This window comes from Lolium rigidum, chromosome 6 (assembly GCF_022539505.1).
Source record: "Lolium rigidum isolate FL_2022 chromosome 6, APGP_CSIRO_Lrig_0.1, whole genome shotgun sequence".
NCBI classification, from domain to species: domain Eukaryota; kingdom Viridiplantae; phylum Streptophyta; class Magnoliopsida; order Poales; family Poaceae; genus Lolium; species Lolium rigidum.
In genome coordinates this window covers 21,182,194-21,202,224 of record NC_061513.1, presented here as the reverse complement: position 1 = coordinate 21,202,224, position 20,031 = coordinate 21,182,194, and the positions used below count along the sequence as shown (strand labels likewise).

The following is a 20,031-nucleotide window of genomic DNA, read 5'->3' as shown; positions in this document are numbered from 1 at the left end:
TGCCGCAGCTTCAAGCCGGTGACTCTATTACAAGTGCAACTCAAAACAAAAAAAAAGTTTAAAATTAATCTAATCACCTAGTTGAAAATTAGTTCCAACAAATTTATACACCTTAATGTCTGCAAGAAGTTCATTTACTCCTTGGAGAGATGTACATGCATAAACTTTAAATACAGTAGTTGTATAATGTGGGAACTAGTTGATGACTATATACCTTCATTTTCAACTAAAAGACATTTTGGCGGAGCCAAACCAACATTGCAACCTGCCCGAAGATAGAAATATACTAGTATTCAGTATCTGAATTCTGAGATTTGTGATCCTTCGAATGGATTAGCGTAAACAAGGTAGGTAATACTAGCCGGGGTCCGGCGCCGCAGTCCTATATTACTTCGTCCAAATGAGATGAGTGCGTGTAATCAGGTATCTCTGATGATCATTTGGTTTTTAATCAAGTTCGCAACATAGTCAGCAACCCAGAAGGACCCAGCCTCCGTGCAGCAGTAGCCATGTGTGTGACCTTCTTTCTCGACCGACAAGGCAACCCCAGGAGCATGCTTTGAGATCTGTAATTGAATATTCGAAGAAAAAAATACTGTGAGCTAAGATATCCACATATTAACAGAACAATGCCATTGGGTTAACAAATGAGAACTGTTCACCTCTTCCATGTGAGCTAAAGGACCCCAGTGATCATCCACACCAAACAAAAAAGCAATTTGGTCTTGTTTTGCTCTAATGAAATTCCAGTCTGGTTTTTCATGAAGCTGAAAAACAGTAACATAGTAAATAACTGACTGGTAAGCAAGTAAAACAGGAATAATCTATAGCTTAGTACTGTAAGTGATGGAACTGCCGTAATAATACTCTTGACTCTTGTGACTGATAATCTGGTTGAATTTAGCATTGACAATGTTGTGAATTACCTTTAGGAATTCTGTCTTTGCCATGAAAAGCACATTGTGCATCGTGTGGTACTGCACGTTTTGTACAAAAATGAGCAAATTCCTCAATACTTTTTAAGATAACGAATAATTATGGGCTTCTAAGTTCAAAACTCACCTGCAAGAGATGGCTACAACCAGCATCGACAGCAGCTGCAGACCAAGAAGATCCAAGGAACCGTCTCACAATGCTCCTTGTAACTGAAGGTTGGAGTGAGCCAATAAAAGACACAAGCAAACTAACCCCTTTACTAAGGAGAGATGACCTGACATGTCCATTTGAAAACACAAATTTCAGAAAAAGGAGATGCTCATTTGGTAATGGACAAGGTAATTGCTTCAACACTGAACTCAAAAGTTAGGTATTGGTTAACCCCGTATGAGATATAAGTCACAAAAAGAAATAGATGCAGATATCTATTATTCAACCAGATATCAGTCGACTTATCACTCGACTTGACTATCAATGCTCATGTTGTCATGCAAGCACATCACCTTATTTGGTTTAGATAGAAGTTTGGGCAGCATAGCAACAAGGTATTGTGCTGATAGATTTTTGTACCTTGCAATATATCCAATTGTTGATTGCTTCATAGAGCTCTTGTTTAATGACAAAAATGGGTATAGCCCTACAAAAAAGTTCACCTGTCTAGAAGAGTAAAAATAATGAATCAACAAATATGTACTTCACGAAAGGAGGACCAATACTCAACCTTTTTCTGGAGTCTCTTGAATATCTCCAGACCTATGTATGCACCAATAGAATGACCCACCTTCATTTAATTGAAGAACTAGAGTTAAGCTGCACTTTCTATAAAAGAAAACCGAGTACAGAAGTATACAAAGATACCCACATATCAACCTAGCATAGAACGGACCAAACTGAACCAAAGAGCTTGTGGTAGGGAAGAAAAAAACATACCAGAATTATTGATTGCTCGGTATGCAGAACCTCTTGCTCAAGAAAATCAACCTGCAAAGATGGACATGTGAAACAGGAAACTGTTATAACCACAGTACGAAGAACTGCGATATGGCACTTTTTAATTTCCAAGTGTTTTTCCTTTTGAAGTCATGGCAGATAAAAAGCTGTTGCGACAGGAACAAAATTACAAAGAGAACTTTGAACTGAAATAAGAAATCAAACATGCCAAACGAACCTTGTGATCAATTTGTTCCTGCAACGAAAATAATCTTCCACGCTCACAATCCTGTCTTGGATAGTGTAAAGATCAAATGCAGTAGAAATATTAAAATATTTTTTTTTTCGAAATGGGGGAAATATCGCCCCAGCTTCTGCATCCAAAGGATGCACACGGCTTTTTTTATTAGATTATTCACAACACCTTACAAGAGCAATACAAAAGATCAAACTCGAAGCCACCTCGCTAAACCTACGAGAGGGATGAAGGGGGTGACAATTCACCAACTCACATCAACCAAAAACCAAATGCCTTCCCGGGCCGCCCAATAGCAGATGAGAAGCACATCCAGTCAAGCAGACTCCCAGCATACGCCAACGCCTACGCCATAGAAGTTGCTACCGCCGTCTTCCTCAACTCCATCTTCAAAAGAGATCATCGCATTGACCATGCCAGGCCTGTCATCGATGTCGCCACGGCGCCAGACGACTCCACCATCATGCGCGAGTCCATCACACTACATCCGTCCCGAGACACCACTGCACCATGCCGCGGCGACTCGACGACGTCGACACAGCGAAAGCACACCACTCCACCTCAGCACCACCGCCATCCGTTGTCTGCTCCAAAAACGATGCCCCCAACAGGGAGAACAGCGTTGCGCGCCGCCATCGTCCGATCCGGGAGACCCGGGTCTAGGATTTCCCGGAGCAGCCCGGGCGAAGAACGCGAGCTGCGGAGACAATGCCTTCAACAAGGTAACGACGAAGCACGCCGCCATCATCCGCCATGACCGAAGTCCGGGCCGGCTTTCACCGGCAGCTGCGCCTCGCCATTGGGAGCTAGGCGACAGATCGCGAGATTCGCCACGGCTAGCCACACAACTAGCCGATCTGCTCCGGCGGAAGAGAAGACCGCCACCGCCATGCCTAGAGTAGAAACTCCAGGCACCCTCGTGAAGCGGAAGGGACACAAACGAATCCCGCACACCGCTGCCCGCAGGAGCCCGCCCATCCCCTCCGCCCGATCCCCATGGGGACCGGATCAGATTGAAAGGAGGCGCCACTGCATCTTGCGGTCCCCGGATCCGCCGTGGCCGCCGTCCCTTCGCTGCACCAACGCCGCGGGAGAGGACAACGAGCGCCGTCGTCGCCGCAACTCGGCGCCAGGAGGATGGCCGCTGCCGCCACCACACCGACCAGGCTTTGCCTGGCGGCGCTCCCGGCAGCGGCGGCGGAGAGGAGAACGCCGGGGGGAGGGCTGGAGTGGGAGGGCGGAGGTGGGCACCCCGGCGGCGGCGCGGCGCCGCCGCGCGGGGGCGGGTTAGGGTTGGGGGTCTGAGTCGCTAGAAGCCGAAATATTAAAATATTGACTAAGCAATAGAAACCAAGCTTCATCATAGTATATTAACGCCAATGGATCATAAAGACAATGTACATTTGCAAAGCTTATTTGGTAGACTGATTTCTGAACATGGTAGTGACAAAGAAAACTTAGGATGGAAATTTTGACGACTGATACACCAAAAACATAATAGTTTCTTTCTTTAACTACCACATTCGGTAGAACCAACGTTTATCATAACAAGTAGTAACAGAGTACAGAAGTAAGTGGAATGTGGGAGACCAATTCTCCATAGAAGTTTGTAACCTCAACCAAGATAGCAACAACCCTAAGAACCAAGACAGGAATTCCCTAACACGCTGCATATTTTGGACAGTTGCATTTATGTATTAGTTCTAAATCATCTGTAAAGAAAACTACAAAGAACATCCAATGCTACGGAGCTATGACTAATCCCAGATAATGCATCATCATTTTACTGTCTGCCATACATATAAACAATACATGTTTTTTGACGATCTATAAACAATACATGTGACTGTCCCATGTCGATTCATCACCAAATCAACATGATGCTATGAATAAGCCTGAAGAAAGTTGTATCATTACCTTCTGGCTATGTGAAATATGCCCAATTGCTGCACAATGTACAAGCTTCATCAGCAAGCAGCAACTCGCATCGACAATACATCAGCAAAATACGCACGGATCAAGCGAGCTTACCCGTAACCGATGCCTGCCCACCAAGGTTTTCGTAGAGGGCTTCAACAAAGTCCTTGTAGAATCCAACAATACCTGCCACGCGTACATAAACATCAGAGCAAATATACAGCCCTGGTCCTGCACCCATGAGCATTCCAGCACACGAAAAAGGGATATAACTTGTACCTACCTGGATTGCCGGGGATGACTAGCACGTGAAGCGGCGGCGATGGCTCTCTGGATCTTATCTCGAGCAACTCCGTCGCGAAGCTGCAGTGGATTTTCTTGCTCTTATTAGTAACACACAAGTAACAGCCATGAAATGAACACCTGAAGCGAATACAGCTCTGAACTCTAGTTGGCACTTGATAGCTCAGAGTTCTGAAGCGAATAGAGCCGCCGCGGCCGGGTACCTGGAGACCATGCACACCCTGGCCGTGGCCTGCTCCCTCGGCGCGAGTAGCCTCCCTCTCTCCATACCGGATCCGGTGCTCGAAAGCCTCGTCCCGCCGCCGCAGGCCGCCGGTCTAAACAGCCTGGAGAGCTACCCGGTAGAGCACCGCACCGTGAGCCGAGCTAGCTAGGAGAGATCAGGTCAAGGTAACAACACCTATTACCTGTGTTCTGCACCGGAAATCAGCCGCGCGGAGGCACGATCCTGAGTGGATTTAGAGGGGGAACAATTTCGAGTTGAGATCGTCGGGGATTTGATTCGTGGGAGCGGAGATAGGTGCTTACCCATCCAGACGGAGCGAGAGACGGGGGAGGGGGTGCGGCGGGGACTCGCCGGGAGCGGGCGCCGGCCGCCGGAGGAGAGAGGTTCAGAATTCAGAGTGGCAGTGGAGAGTTGGAGACTGACCTTGTGGGGTTCAGTCAGCTACCTTTCCAATCGGATCGGGGGAAGCACGTGAGCGGTGTGCACTCTGCAGTCTGCACTCTTCAGACTCGCCTGTTTTTTCTCTAGATAAAGAGAATATATTAATGTCATAAAGATGTCAATTATCTCTGCAACAATATAATATTCTAATGCAGTACATATACACACAGCTAAGAAAAAATAGCTAAAAAAATAAAAGTCCTGCTATGCCGTTTGTTGTACCAACATGACAAACACTACCAATGCAACATGTGAAGTCCAAATTTTTCAAAAGGGTGCCTCTAATAAGAAAAAGGTGTACAAACGCCCTTCGTCGTTAAATTATAGATCTTAGATTTTAGGTTTTACCTAAAATACTCAAAACAATGCCTTCAACAAAGTTATTGTCACACACAACCAATTAAAGCTATCTTGATTTCCCACCTAAATGGTAAGACATTGAACTTCTCATATGTTGTCGCCCCACATGTATGCCACTACTACAAAGCCATATTCACTAAGCAAGTTTCTCATCGTTGCAACTCAAAACAAAGTACTCCCTTCGTCTCTTCTAGTTTTTTTTAACCCAAACTATTTAGAACTTTGTTAGCTTCAAAATATTCATGAAAGTGGGCACAAACCGAGTTACAGATATTGCACAAAAGGTTATTCGGCCAATCCGAATGGTTTTTTTTAGGGAATGCCATTTGACTAGCTTTATTGATTATCAAAGATATTTACATCGTTTGCAAGAGCTGGCAAAATAAAACTAGGAGGGTCATCGCCCCAGTTACATGAAAAATTTGAATCAACACTAAACTTTGCCAGTTCATGAGCTACTGAATGGCTTTTATATATAAAGGATGATGGTCCTCCATAATAATTTATGGGTTTCATAGGAAGAAAATAAATGATGCTCTACTAAAATAGATATTGAAAAAGCGTTGAATACAATTCAATGGTATTTTCTTCAACAAGTCATGTGTATGAAGGGTTTTAATATGAAGAGCCAGACCATCCAAACGAAGATCAACAAACCCAAACTTCTATAAAACCAAATCAAATACCAAATTTAATGCTATAAGAATCATCATGGCATACTTTTTATACTATATACATTTGTTAATATGAATATCGATTTTTTCTGCTATATATGCTTTTTCAAATTTTATAAGGATGAACTTTGGCGAAAAAATATACAGTACTCCCTCCGCCCACAAATAAGTGTACATGCGGGATTTTCAAGATAAATTATAAAGTGGAACGAAAAATGCATTGGGAAGATGCATGTTTCCTCTTTAATTCTTCCCTCTCCAATGAGGTAAATGCATGTAAAAAACAAGGAGAACGAGTGCTCAATATTATTGAGTTTGATTTTCGTGCAATAAGAGAGAAATAATTTTAGTACTTTAAAGTGCGTTGTAAAGATATGAGTACACTCTTAAGAATGAGCCTAGCTAGCTCACTTAGTTAGGGAAGTGACGGTACAATCTAGCCACCTAGGTTCAAGTTCCTCGGACACGAATTTAGGTTCTTATTTTGAAAACAAAATCACTGTAGGGGCTTCCCTAACGCATTCCTTTAAAAATAAAGTACACTTTTTTTGAACAAAGTTTGAAGCTAGTTATCCAGTTATTTGAGGATGGAGGGATATGTGACATACTTTTTAAGATAGAGGGAGTATACTGCTGATTGATTTGTTTTGAACGGGGAAAATGCTTTCCTTTTTGGAACTCTTATCTCCATCCACTAAAAAAAAGCGTTGGCTGCTAGAAATGAAACTCGCCAGTTTTTTTTAAGGCTGCCGTTGAATCGATTCCCCAAAGTCCAACAAACCCTTGATTCCTAAAATCTTCGCTCCCCGACCACACATCTCTACCACCTACCAAGCCCCAAACCCTCGCTCCCGCTTCTCTCGCCAGCCATGGAGGCGGTGGCGGCGGCGGCCTCGGCTGCTGCTGCGGCTGCCAAGGACTTGGCGGCGGCTGCTGCGAAGGATGCAGCGGCGGCTGCAGCGACTGCCAAGGAGAAGAAGGCTGCCGCGAAGGAGGCGGCTGTGGCGGCTGCGAGGGCTTCCGCTTTGGCACTAGATGCGAAGGAGGCAGCTGCCGTGGCGGCCGCTGCGACGGCGGCGGCGGCGGCGGCGGCGCAGGCTTCCAGGAAGCGTAAGTTCCATCTGGTCGACGACCAAGTTCCATCCGATGGGGATTTCATCAGCCGCCTCCCCGACCACCTCCTCGACACAATCCTCTTGCGTATCCCCACCAAGGAACGCGTCCGCACGCAGGCCATCTCTCGCCGGTGGCGCCCGCTCTGGCGCTCCACTCCTCTGGACCTAGTGGCGGACTACGAACTCAAGAGCAAGGGCCGTTTCACCGTCGACCTGATCCACAAGATCATCTCCGAGCATCCCGGCCCCGCGCGCCGCTTCTCGCTCCGCCTCTTCACCACCGACTGTTATCACAAGATCGTGGGCTGGATTCGTTCTCGGGCCCTGGACAATCTGCAGGAGCTCGAGCTCTCCTACACCTACAGGGACTCGTCCGATGCCAAGAAGAAGATGTACATGTGGCAGCTGCCATCGGCTGTGTTTCGGTTCGCGCCCACACTCCGCGTGGCCAAATTTCACAACTGCATTTTCCCCAACTTTATTGTTCAGCTGGCCCTCAAGTTTCCGCGCCTCAAGCAGCTGACCTTGCATAGGGTCACCATCTCGGAGGATGCTCTTCAGAGCTTGCTCTCTGGCTGCACTCTACTGGAAAGCCTTGAGCTCGAGGACAATCTTGGCATCGGTCGCCTATGCATCAGCTCCCAAACTCTCAAGAGTTTAGGCCTCAGCGCCGACAGTAGGAACAAAGGTGTCCTGTTACAAGAATTGGTCGTCGAGGACGCCCCGTCCCTCGAGAGGTTGCTGCCACTTGATCCAAAGTATGGTCCAACGACTATACGGATAATCTCGGCACCTAAACTGAAGATATTGGGTATACTATCTGAAGACATATCAGAACTTCAATTCGGAAACATGGTTTTTCAGGTACCAGCAGTCTTCAACCATTTCTCATTCAGCATTCATATATGCAGGCTATTGTTCTTACTTGCACTTGTTTTATATTTCTGCAGAAAATGATTGTTGTCGGCTTGGCAACCAAAATGCACACCGTGAGGGTTTTGGCTCTTGGATCTACTGGCCCCAATCAGGGTACAGTGGCTAACTTCCTCAAGTGCTTCCCAAACTTGGAGAGGCTGTATGTCATTGTGAGTGCATATCATAGTTGCTTGCCTTAGATGTCAAAATCAGCATTTGATTCGACATGTAATCTAGCCAACTACCACATCGCTAACCTGTTGGCAACCTCTTTTTTATTGTTCGTTCTCTCTGTCTCCAGTTCCAGCCATCGAGGGATAAGGATGATGTCCTGAAGTATGATCCCATTGAATGCCTTGAGCTCCATCTCAAAGTAGTGGTGTTGAAGAATTATAACAGCATCACGGGGTCATCTATTAGCTTCGCCAAGTTCTTTATTTTGAATGCGAAAGTGCTAAAGGAAATGAAAATCTCATTGGTTTACCACCGCCAGCAAAACTGGTTTGCTAATCAACGCAGGCTGCTACAAATTGAAAATAGAGCTTCTCAAGATGCTCGAATTGAACTGACATGTGGTCGTGGTTCTAGGGATAATTTCACACACAACAGGCATACCCATGATTTGTCAATGGCTGATCCGTTTGACATCCCCTCTGGAGAATGCTATGATTGTATGGAGCTAATAAGGAAGAAATCACTTCTACTTTGATGACCATTTGGAAGATTGCCTTGTCTTCTGTCCTTAGCTCACATTTTATGTTGCTACTTTTGTCTGTAGCCTATTTCCTAGCCTTCTAAGTTCTGATGGTCTAGGAAAGGATCTACTTCATTCGGTGATGGAGTATTTTGTGGCCTGCTCAAGATTATACTGGGGTTGAGGAGGTAATGTCTATGCTCAAGCTTCAAATCTGAGCTTGCTGGTTGAAGGGGGTTGTCAATAGTTAATTTTCTATCGTTTTAAATTTGTTATGTTTGGTTGGTTGTCGTTGTTTCTTTGCTGTTTGGTCCTGTATTGTAAGCTGCTGCTACCAGTGGTTACTATATGTATGTATGAACTTGGAGAGGTTGTATGTCACAATTGGATTAGTTATATTTATCCTAACTTCCTTCATTCTTAGAATAATAGCATGTGAAGTTTGAATGCTGATTTTTTCGGTATACTTACATCTGTAAGGTGTCATAAATAAGGTAAAGTGTTTGGCACTTTTCGGACCTCGTTCCTCTATGAACTGTGCACGTCAGGAAGAAGTGCTACTGGATTTTTCTGACCCGTTCCCACGTGAACTGCACAAGCTGGTAAGAAATGCTACTTGATTAATCAATATTATTTCTCTACTATCCTATCAGCAGCGTGTTAACATGATGGATGTATCGTGTTTTAATCATCTATAAAGAACTGGAGGATATAAGCAGAGCTGTAGAAGCTTAGTGTGGCAGGATTTATGTGACTAGGGGATTTGAGTTCTGTATAGTCTGGCATAATTCATGGATGTAGCATACACATAACACATGTATTTTGTTTGTAGCAAATCAGTAGTGAAAATAGTACCAAGGTTCCGTGAGGAAGAAGTGTGTCTCTTCCTGGCAATATTAATATTAATATACCAATGCTTGACAAGCCGGCTAATGGTGGGGGATTGGGTACAAATAACAGAGGGATGGGCCGAGTAGATATGCAAATATTGTTCATCTCCAAATATCAATCTATTTGATGCTCTGGTCAATAAGAACCTGTGTAGTGGCAAAAGTACAACACGTTCATTTCTTGCATGCGACGCACATGGTTTATTCAGGAAATACATAAATGGATGCTTGGTTAAATTATTTCGCTGTATACTTGGAGGAAGCACATATGCCTGCATATTCTGCTGATTTTTGTCTTAGCAATGGTGCAATTGTGTATCCATGTAGCGAGGGACGAAGCTTGAGGAGAAAATCATTGGGTTCATCTCCACTTGTTATGTTGTATCTTCCACAAATAAACCAAGTGATAAACTAGATTAGTGAGTGCTAGCTCAGTGGCAAGACTTGTGAGTGCGCAGCCAGCCCACCAGGGTTCTGTGTCCCAACGGGACCGAATTAAACGGGGTGTTATCTGACAACGTATAGCCAAGAGAGGGAATCTTCCCCCGTTGGTCAACATTTGAAGGTTCGATGAAATTCGTTGGATTCACCCTTGTACATCAGCCCCGCCACTGCTAGCAAAGCTCAGTTTTCTATTTGAATGCATGATTCTTTCTTCTCAATATTTGTTGCTATCATCATGCTCAATTCATTAAGACTCTGGTGTGATACATATAGATATGGTGTTCTTCGTTTTCCTGAAAATATATTTTTTATGTTGAGATGGGGTCATGTAGGTTCAGCAGCGTGTCTACGTTTACTAATATCCCCACTCTTATTTTCTATGAAATGACTGTTTTGGAGGTTCGGTCATATAGGTTAAAATGGAATTCATTTTCATCCCTTCCTCAAGAAAAACTTCTGTAGGTGTAGCAATAGGTCTATCTATCTTGTACCGGGGTATTACCCTTACCATAGTGACCCATGCGTAAGCAACTACAAGCTAGTACCCTAATAATTATAATTGGGTTCTTGTCATCGTGGTCATTTCTCAAGAAATGTTTGGCCAGTTACACATTTCTAGCATTTCATCGCCGTGATTATTAGCAGCCTGCATTAATTTATCGTGTACATCTTTTTCTTAGAGTGTATCTGACAACAACAACATCAAAGCCTTTTTCCCAAGCAAGTTAGTCATACATGCTTTACATGCTGAACCTGATGCATGTTCTGTTTCATAAACTTCCTTAGACTTTTTGAATGTGCTCTGCATCATTGGATTATACATTTTGTCCTCATTCCGAGCTATACTGCAATGGTAGTACATAAATGCTCTACAATATTACTTTTATTAAAGCATCCTATATTGAGGCAAAATATATTTTGTGATTTTTTTCTGGTATAATTCAGCGATGCCCACTTAATGTTTACATGATAAGTTTTGGGTATTTTACAAAATGTATATCCTTTTTTTGTAGTGATTTGAATCTTGTATTCGTTTGATAGAACACATATCACTTTTGAAGTCTCCAGGCTTCAAAATATGCATGTTGAACCTCATGCCTGTTCCGTTTCACAAACTTAGTCTTTTGAGTCCCCCCCTCCATAAATTATAGATTTTTCACTTCATCCCTATCTATAGTGCAGCAGTACATATATGCTCTGTGAGAATGTTTTTGTTCAAGTATCCTATACTAAGGCAAAGCACAGTCTGTGATTTTCTTCTGGTATAAATCAGCAATACCTGCTTAATCTTTACATGGTAGAGTCGAGCCACTGAGTACTCCAAATTGAGAGGCGTAACGGCCTCATAATAGGGTATCGGTGGTTTACTGACAGGTGAAGTTTTGGTTACTTATCTTCTTAGCTATGGCCAGCTTTGTAAAGTTTCTTGTAGCCATCTACATCACCGGGAAGTTTTTTTTCCCAAGAAAACACAATAATATAATTGTTTTTCATTTCATTGAAAAAGGATGAGTTTGTTTTACCGGTCTCCTAGGAGTAGGAGGTGGTGCTTACAACAGGTTACAGGTGTTTTAATGGACGTCCCACGTTGCCAGCAGAGTCACCTGGAGTCCAAGGGTGCCAGCTTATGCCCACATAGCTGCCTGCCTGGCCATGAGATGGCTGACTGATGGTTGTGCTCCATCGAAGGCGCAACTGTTCCAATGCTTCCACATCACTGGGAAGTTGTGATATCATGCAGCAGACACAAAGTTGTGATCTTCAGAGACACTAGGTTTCTGGTAAAGCAGAGCTGTGTAAAATTTGTGTAAGGAGCCTTAATGCAACAGGTTGGCGTTGATAGATGTCCATCGACAATGTGCGTGATCGTGCATCATTGAAATGTAGCTAGGTTCACCGGCTGCTTGAACTGATGCTGAGTTTGTCGGAGGATCGGGTTCGCGATTGAATCTGTTAAAAATCTGAAATGCAGTTGATAGTGAGATAGAGTTCATATCTGCTGAGCTCTGTTTCAGTGAAATCTGCACCAATTAATTAACTGGACCGGAGTCGGATGGGTGGCCATTTGGTCAGTAGATTGGTAGCATGATTTTCATTCTGGTGATTTGGATGTAGTAGAAGAATTATAGATTATCCTGTACTCACAATATGCGCATACTTCAGATTACTTCATGCGCTGTGGACAGAGCTCACGAATGATCCGGTGACTAGGTTCAGGGACATGGTTACGAACGGACAGTCTCCAGTTTCAGGAAACAGTAACAAGTATGGCAGGGCTTGGAGCTGCCCGCAGTCTGCAGGTTCAAAATGACACCACGGTAAATTGGTTCAAAATGACACAACATTTGCTTAACCTGTATATATGTGGCTGACGGTTGAGAGCAAAAAAAATGAAGATGTAAAATAACCATCGTTTCCATCACATTGGAGCAAAAACCAGTTTCAGCAGATGATGTAGATGTTTTCTGGCAAGTTTCTGGCCTGATACAATAGTATATATTAAATTGGAAATGACACTGCAAGTCTTGACCTGCTGCACATTAGAATGCATAGCTCTCATTGTGCAACTAAAAGTTGCTGACAAGATAGCTAAAGTCTGTTTTAGTGCGAAGAACTCTTGTACTTTTGTTGATGAATCTCTGAATTTTTTCGAGAATACACCCTAGAAGGTATATCAATTAGAAGTAAGGTCAAGACGGTTTGCACAACGCTACTCCACACTCCAATGCTACGTCACGATACGATGTCACGCGGCAAACAACGAACCCTCTACAAACTCGATGATAAACGACTCACAGAAAAGGAGTCATGGCTCCCTGATTTTTCTTTTGAATTCTCTTTTCGTGAACCATTTAATTATTGTTTAATCATCAATAAAGTTGGACGTGGTGGCTTTTCCCTGAAAAAAAGGAAAAAGAGCTTAAGGCTGGCCATATTGGTAGTATCATAGGTAGTATCATGCATACTAGGCCCACAAAAATGATGATGTGGCATGTAATTAAGGAGGAGAGATAGGATTAGAGTAACATAGGTGGATACTATATCATAACGCACGTTACGAGAAAAGTAAATGCCAAATAGATCTTGTACATAGATTTACATTGGGATTCTACAAAACAATAAATTTAGAAGTTTATGATACAACTCTATAATACCACCAACTATAGAGATATTATCATAGACAAGTATCATATGCATGATACTACTGTATGATACTATGCACTATGACCAGCCTAAAAAGACCTGAATAATCACTGTACCGCGCGACTACCAATTCGGCGAACCTCCACCGTCTCCCCCTCCCCGCATTCCCACCTTCCCGGCCCGGTCTCCGCGCGCCACGGCGGCGGGCATGGACGTCGACGACCCGACGCTGCGCGGCGGCGGCGGCGGCGGGGAACCGCCCCGCATCCGGCGGCTGGAGGAGTCGGTGGTGAACCGCATCGCCGCGGGGGAGGTGATCCAGCGGCCGTCCTCGGCGGTGAAGGAGCTCGTCGAGAACAGCATCGACGCCGGCGCGTCCACCGTCTCCGTCACCGTCAAGGACGGCGGCCTCAAGCTCATCCAGGTCTCCGACGACGGCCACGGCATCCGGGTAATGCCCGCTTCCTAAACCCTAAACCCCGAAACGAATCCCCCACTCCAATACCTTCTAATGCCAAATTTCCTGCGAAATGCTGGGATTCGCGAGCTGTTAGTTGAGGTTTCTGCCTAATCCTGTGGTCATGTGGTGGATTTGCCTGGCATGTGGGCGATTTGTTTTGGGAATTACAGTCTTGTGAATTTGCACACTGAATCTGTCTGTTCCGACTTTAGCTGTAAACAAACGTTGCATAGGAAGCGGCTTATGGGTAGTTGAGGGCGCACCTTACCGTTAACAGGCAACACAATATTGTTAGCGCCAGTTGCCTCTAGGCGGCATGCCAGCATTTCAGTTGTTTGCTGCGCTACGATGTATCGTATATTAGGCTTGTGGCGTACTGTCAAGGGAGCCTAGTCACTGACAGCCTACTCTATATAGAATTACAATGCTGATGTTGCACATATGAAGAGTTGGGCATGTTCAGAATTTTGCTTAAGCAGCACACAGATCAAGCATTTGTGTAAGCGTTGTTGATGACCAGGACCTGTGTTAACTAACTTGGATTCGTTTCACAGTTTGAGGACTTGCCAATACTGTGTGAGAGGCATACTACCTCCAAGTTGTCTGCATACGAGGATCTGCAGACGATTACATCCATGGGGTTCAGAGGAGAGGCTTTGGCCAGTATGACTTACGTTGGCCATGTTACCGTGACTACAATAACGGAAGGCCAACTGCACGGCTACAGGTCAGTCCATGTGTAACTTCAAGTCTTTCTGTTTGACCCTGAAGCTGTTTGATAATTTCCTGGCAAAAAAAAAGCGTTTTGTTAATGATCATTACCATGTTTCCCCTCAGAGTGTCATATAGGGATGGAGTAATGGAGAATGACCCGAAGCCCTGTGCTGCAGTTAAAGGAACTCAAGTCATGGTGGGTTTGCAGCTTTGCATGTAGTACTATTGCTGTATTTGATATGTACTGCGTTTCTTACAGCAATTTTTTTTTCTATGCAGGTTGAAAATTTATTTTACAATATGGTAGCTCGCAGGAAAACATTGCAGAACTCCAATGATGACTATCCCAAGATAGTGGACTTCATCAGTCGGTTTGCAGTCCATCACATCAACGTGAACTTCTCGTGTAGAAAGGTAAATATAGATATTTATGGGAACTCATCACTTTTAAGAGGGTGATATTTGCATCCTCTCTTGTCACACTTCTCGTGTGGAAAGGTAAATATAGATATTTATGTGAACTCATCACTTGGAGGGTGACATTTGCATCCTCTCTTGTCACAGCATGGAGCCAATAGAGCAGATGTTCATAGTGCAAGCACGTCTTCAAGGATAGATGCTATCAGGAATGTCTATGGGGCTTCTGTTGTCCGTGATCTGATGGAAATAGAGGTTTCAGATGAGAATGCTGTAGATGAAATATTCAGGATGGATGGTTTCATCTCAAATGCTAACTATGTGGCAAAGAAGACTACTATGATTCTTTTCATAAATGGTAAAGAAGATAGCTGCAGCTCAATGGCATTTGCAGATCACACATGGCAATAGAGATTTTTTTTAGAGATTTTCCTCCATAAATAAATTATGTTAATTTTATGCACTAAAAGTCTGGATAATAACATGTCATGTAAATCTGACCAGAGTTTGGCAGTTTGGCCATTTAGCTGAATATATAAGATAGAGATATACTTGTCAGTTAAAAAAGAGAGTGGCAATTTGGCCATTTAACTGATGTCTACTTTGATAGACACAGGGTTATCTTTTATGAAATGCTTTTGTAAGACCAACAAAGTTTCAAGTTATGCACCCATTGAATTTGTGTATAGCTCTTATGTTTTCATATTGTGCTTGTTTCTTTGCTTTCTATCAATGCATCGAAAAGCAAGGTTTTTGCATTTTCGCTATATGCTTGTCTCTTTGCTTTAGCTAATAACTGTCTTCATTTTACTCTCCAGATAGGCTTGTAGACTGCACTTCTTTGAAAAGAGCTATTGAATTTGTGTACTCTGCAATATTGCCTCAAGCATCTAAGCCCTTCATATACATGTCCATCAATCTTCCACCAGAACATGTGGATGTCAATATACATCCAACCAAAAAAGAGGTATGCTGTGACGAAATCCGGTGCTTGATGTGCAAGTATTTCTGCAATTGCTGGATTTGAACAAATGGTTTAATGATTCTTTTGGTTGCAGGTTAGCCTCTTGAATCAAGAGCGTATTATTGAAATGATTAAAGATGCTATTGAGGAAAAGCTGATGAATTGTAATACCACAAGGATATTCCAAACTCAGGTTATTCATCGGTTATGCTTACGTAAATCCATTGATACTTGGCCTTTTGTTCTATGTTAAGTGCAAGTATGGTTACTTCTCTGACAAACTGTTAGGTTACTTTCACTGTAAAATAAAAACTGTTTGGTTACTCTCCACTGCATAACTGGTCACCGTCTTTGGAGACTGTATCTGTTCCAAAGCTACTACCACTTGCATAAATGCCTCAGTTTCCAAATATGTGTAATAGTTGCGGAAAGTTATGCACAAGTTCGTACACTGATATTTTCTGAAAAACTTGCTCTCGTGGAAAATGGACTTATCACTAGATGATCCTTGGTGAAATAGTCAAGCTTAGATCTTTAGTCAAGCCTCACTTTTTACTTGTACAATTTTACTTCTATGGTCAATGCTGTTTATATACTCCTTTCAAAGTAGATTGTTATATTTGCGACACTTAGGAATGCAGTATATTGCAGAACTTTACCCGGGGTTTCTACATTTAGGCAACCACCCACTTGTATTTAATACTTGATGCTAGTGCTTTTACCTATTTTCTAAGTGTGCCTGTTTGCAAAAGCTACTTATCTCCTGTGCAATGTACTTTTGTAATACATGGTCCAACCTACTGCTAACTTATGGATATATACTTAGCTATCTGGACAATGAATATTATGTGCATATGTATTTTACATTTTGATGTGAACTTTTGTGCACATTGGTGATGCTTTTCGATGTGCATTGCAGGCAGTAAATACTTCAGCACTTACTCAAGCTAGCACACAAAAGGAGAAAGGTACTGAGGTCAACACGCCTACTGGTATGTAGCATATCATCCCATAAATATGCGTCAGTGTCAGTTTTAGTACCTTTTCAACCTAAGAAGTTTCAAAATAGACACTATATTTAGTTAACTGTGTATTATTGAGCTATCTAGTAAATAATGCGTGAAACTGCCACCAGCGAATAATCTTACTATAATCATATTATTATACTGTAGGAGCAAAATCTCAAAAGATTCCGAGCCAAATGGTCAGAACAGATCCACGTGATCCTTCTGGAAGGCTGCACACTTATTGGCATGGACAATCTTCAAATCTTGAAAAGAAATCTGACCTTGTTTCTGTAAGGTGTGTCCTGAACTCCTCCTTGCTAGCTGACAGCATTCACCACTTTCTGTCTTTTCTTATGCCCTTCAAATTCTGTACTAAGTACCTCTGGACCTTTTTCTACACTGGTGGCAAATTCATAAATTCTATTAGAGGAACAGATAGAGTATTTTACTGACATTTCTTCTACTTACTGGGACTGATTATGTCTTATATTTTCCTATGGTTCCCCAAGAAATGTTGTAAGATCAAGAAGAAATCCAAAAGATGCTGGTGATTTATCCAGTCGTCATGAGCTTCTTACAGAAATAGATACAAATTTACATTCTGGTGAGCTCATCTTAACCTGTGATGCCTGAATCTGTCTCCATTTTTTTAGACTGACTTTTTTGTGTATTGCTTTAGGACTTCTGGATATTGTTAAGAACTGCACATATGTTGGAGTTGCGGATGAAGTCTTCGCTTTGATACAGCACAATACCCGCTTATACCTTGTGAATGTGGTAAATGTTAGGTAAATCCTATACGTTGATGACTAGTATTACTCTTCTATGACGTATATACCTAAGCTAATTTTTTGAAATATCTGATGAATTGAAGGCAATCGAAACTGTATTCTCTCTTCACACTTGCAAATGCATGCATGCGTAGACAGGCAATACTGCTCTCTCACACACCATCATCCAACTGCTATCCATGCATTCATATCCAAGTTGAAAGCCCGCAACTACTGCCGCCTCTTCCAAATATTGTGTCGACATTTTTCTGTCCTAAGCCATTATATGGTACTGGCTTTTTTGTGTGTGGGAGGGATTGATGATTCAACTTTATGATGCAGTAAAGAACTCATGTACCAACAAGCTTTGTGCCGTTTTGGAAACTTCAATGCTATACAACTCAGTGAACCAGCTCCGCTTCGGGAGTTGATGATGATGGCTCTGAAAGATGACGAATCAATTAGTGATGAAAATGACAAGGAGAAACTGGAAATTGCAGAAGTAAGTTGTTTTCTTAATTGATTGAGTATTTGTTTATCTTGTAGGTGATGGGGAACAGATGTAACTTTTTATTTGTCCACCTTCATGCTGTTTCTGTTTCTTGATTCTTGTATTACAGCTTAATCCTCTGACTCCTGTTGTATAGCTCCATTGATGAAGATATTGCTTGTCTGCAGGTGAACACTGAGATCCTGAAAGAAAATGCTGAGATGATTAATGAGTACTTCTCTATTCACATTGACCAAAGCGGCAACTTGACCAGACTTCCTGTTGTACTTGATCAGTACACGCCTGATATGGATCGTCTTCCAGAGTTCGCGTTAACTTTGGGAAATGATGTAGGTTTTCTTTTATTAAGCTGTCACGTTCATTGTAGTCCTATATGGTAATTAAATTTGGGCATGATATTTGATTATCCACTCCCTGCTGAGGCAATGGCAAGTAAATTTGTAGGCTGATACTATGTGTTCAAATTTTAGTTTTGGTGTTTTATGTAGATTCAGCTAGGTATCCGGGAGTAACTTCTTCTTGTTTTATATTCCAAGTTATTTCGTAATTGCAGTCCCAAGAGATGTTGCTTCATGACATATTTTGTTTTAGATTGTACAATAGTTCTCCAAACTGGCAATCCTCATATTTACTGGTTACCATCTTATAATAGGTTACATGGGATGTTGAAAGAGACTGCTTCAGGACGGCAGCTGCTGCTATTGGAAACTTCTATGCACTTCATCCTCCCATCCTTCCAAATCCATCTGGCAACGGCATTCAGTTATACAAGAAAAATAAAGATTGCATGGCAAGTGGTGAACGTGATAATGATTCAACAAATACAGGTGAGACTGTTGGTAACTGTATTGTATACCCATTGAAGTGCAGAAAGAACATATATGCTTAGTGTAACATCTTAGTTGCTAATTGAGTCCATAGTTTTGCCCAGTTTACTACTCATCCGAATAACATGACACTGAAATTTATATAATAAAGAAATATTGATGATAAGTGATGCTGCATCTACATATTCCATGGAAGCAATTGTATGTTCTTTTCATCCAAAGTTAAATGCTGCTGGTGCTTGTTACATATTGCACTACAGATGAAGATGAGATTGATCAAGAACTGCTCGCGGAAGCCGAGGCAGCATGGGCTCAACGCGAGTGGACCATTCAGCATGTCTTGTTTCCATCCATGCGACTTTTCCTGAAGCCCCGAAGTCGATGGCAACCGATGGAACGTTTGTGCAGGTTCTTTCTTAACTTTTGTTCAGTTTCCCTTTATATTTGTTAACTTATATATATATAGTTCAATCTCTTACTTATTCTCTGGACTTGTAAAAATTTAGTTCTCTATATGGCACTATAGGCTGTTACTGCACTCATGTCCATGAAATGCTCAATTCTAGCACTGCAATTCCTGAGATGCATGTGTAGAAATTTTATTTCCATTATCCTTTCTCAACAAAGCATGGACACTTCCTTGCTCAGAATATTGCCTATGAAGTCGTTAAATTCTCTTACCAAGCAATGCGTAAAATAAGTTCCTTAGGAATCACTGAGCTACATACACAAGACATTGTTTCGGGTAGACTATATGGTTTGCTGTGGACAGGTAGCAAACAAAATTGACATGAAAGTGCAACAACTAGAAGTTGTGCAAATATTACTTTACCTTTTTTGTGGATGATATTTATGAACGATTCCTGATGTTGAGTTTGTTCTTTCAATTATTATGTAGGTTGCTTCTCTGGAGAAACTTTACAAGATTTTTGAAAGATGCTAGCCAACATGAGTGATCACAAGATAGAAGGGAGTAGGCGTAGTGGCACCCGTGTGTTTTTTGTAGCATTGTAAATATTTGAAGAAAGATCAAAAAATTTGATTCCACTTTCCGTAATCTGTGAATAGTTTGAGCATGCTTGCTGAATTTTCAGGTATCGGCCTGCATTAACATGC

General features: G+C 42.4%; 2 protein-coding genes and 1 pseudogene across 2 annotated transcripts; 2 read left to right on the top strand and 1 right to left on the bottom strand.

Moving 5' to 3' along the window:
• Positions 1-272: 272 nt before the first annotated feature.
• LOC124661120 (lipid droplet-associated hydrolase-like) lies at positions 273-4,810 on the bottom strand. The gene is made up of 12 exons (XM_047198975.1): positions 4,546-4,810; positions 4,323-4,402; positions 4,154-4,225; positions 4,040-4,068; positions 2,105-2,155; positions 1,867-1,917; positions 1,658-1,717; positions 1,507-1,589; positions 1,063-1,210; positions 927-977; positions 663-767; positions 273-566 (listed from the first exon to the last, which is right to left on the bottom strand). The coding sequence occupies exons 1-12, from the start codon at positions 4,608-4,610 to the stop codon at positions 420-422; spliced, it is 942 nt and encodes a 313-aa protein (XP_047054931.1). The 5' UTR covers positions 4,611-4,810; the 3' UTR covers positions 273-419.
• Positions 4,811-6,912: 2,102 nt separating this feature from the next.
• Positions 6,913-9,188, top strand: LOC124662273 (putative F-box/FBD/LRR-repeat protein At5g44950). Its single transcript, XM_047200128.1, has 3 exons — positions 6,913-8,022; positions 8,109-8,243; positions 8,375-9,188. The coding sequence occupies exons 1-3, from the start codon at positions 6,913-6,915 to the stop codon at positions 8,780-8,782; spliced, it is 1,653 nt and encodes a 550-aa protein (XP_047056084.1). The 3' UTR covers positions 8,783-9,188.
• A 4,265-nt stretch (positions 9,189-13,453) lies between these two features.
• LOC124665069 lies at positions 13,454-20,026 on the top strand (annotated as a pseudogene).
• Positions 20,027-20,031: the final 5 nt, after the last annotated feature.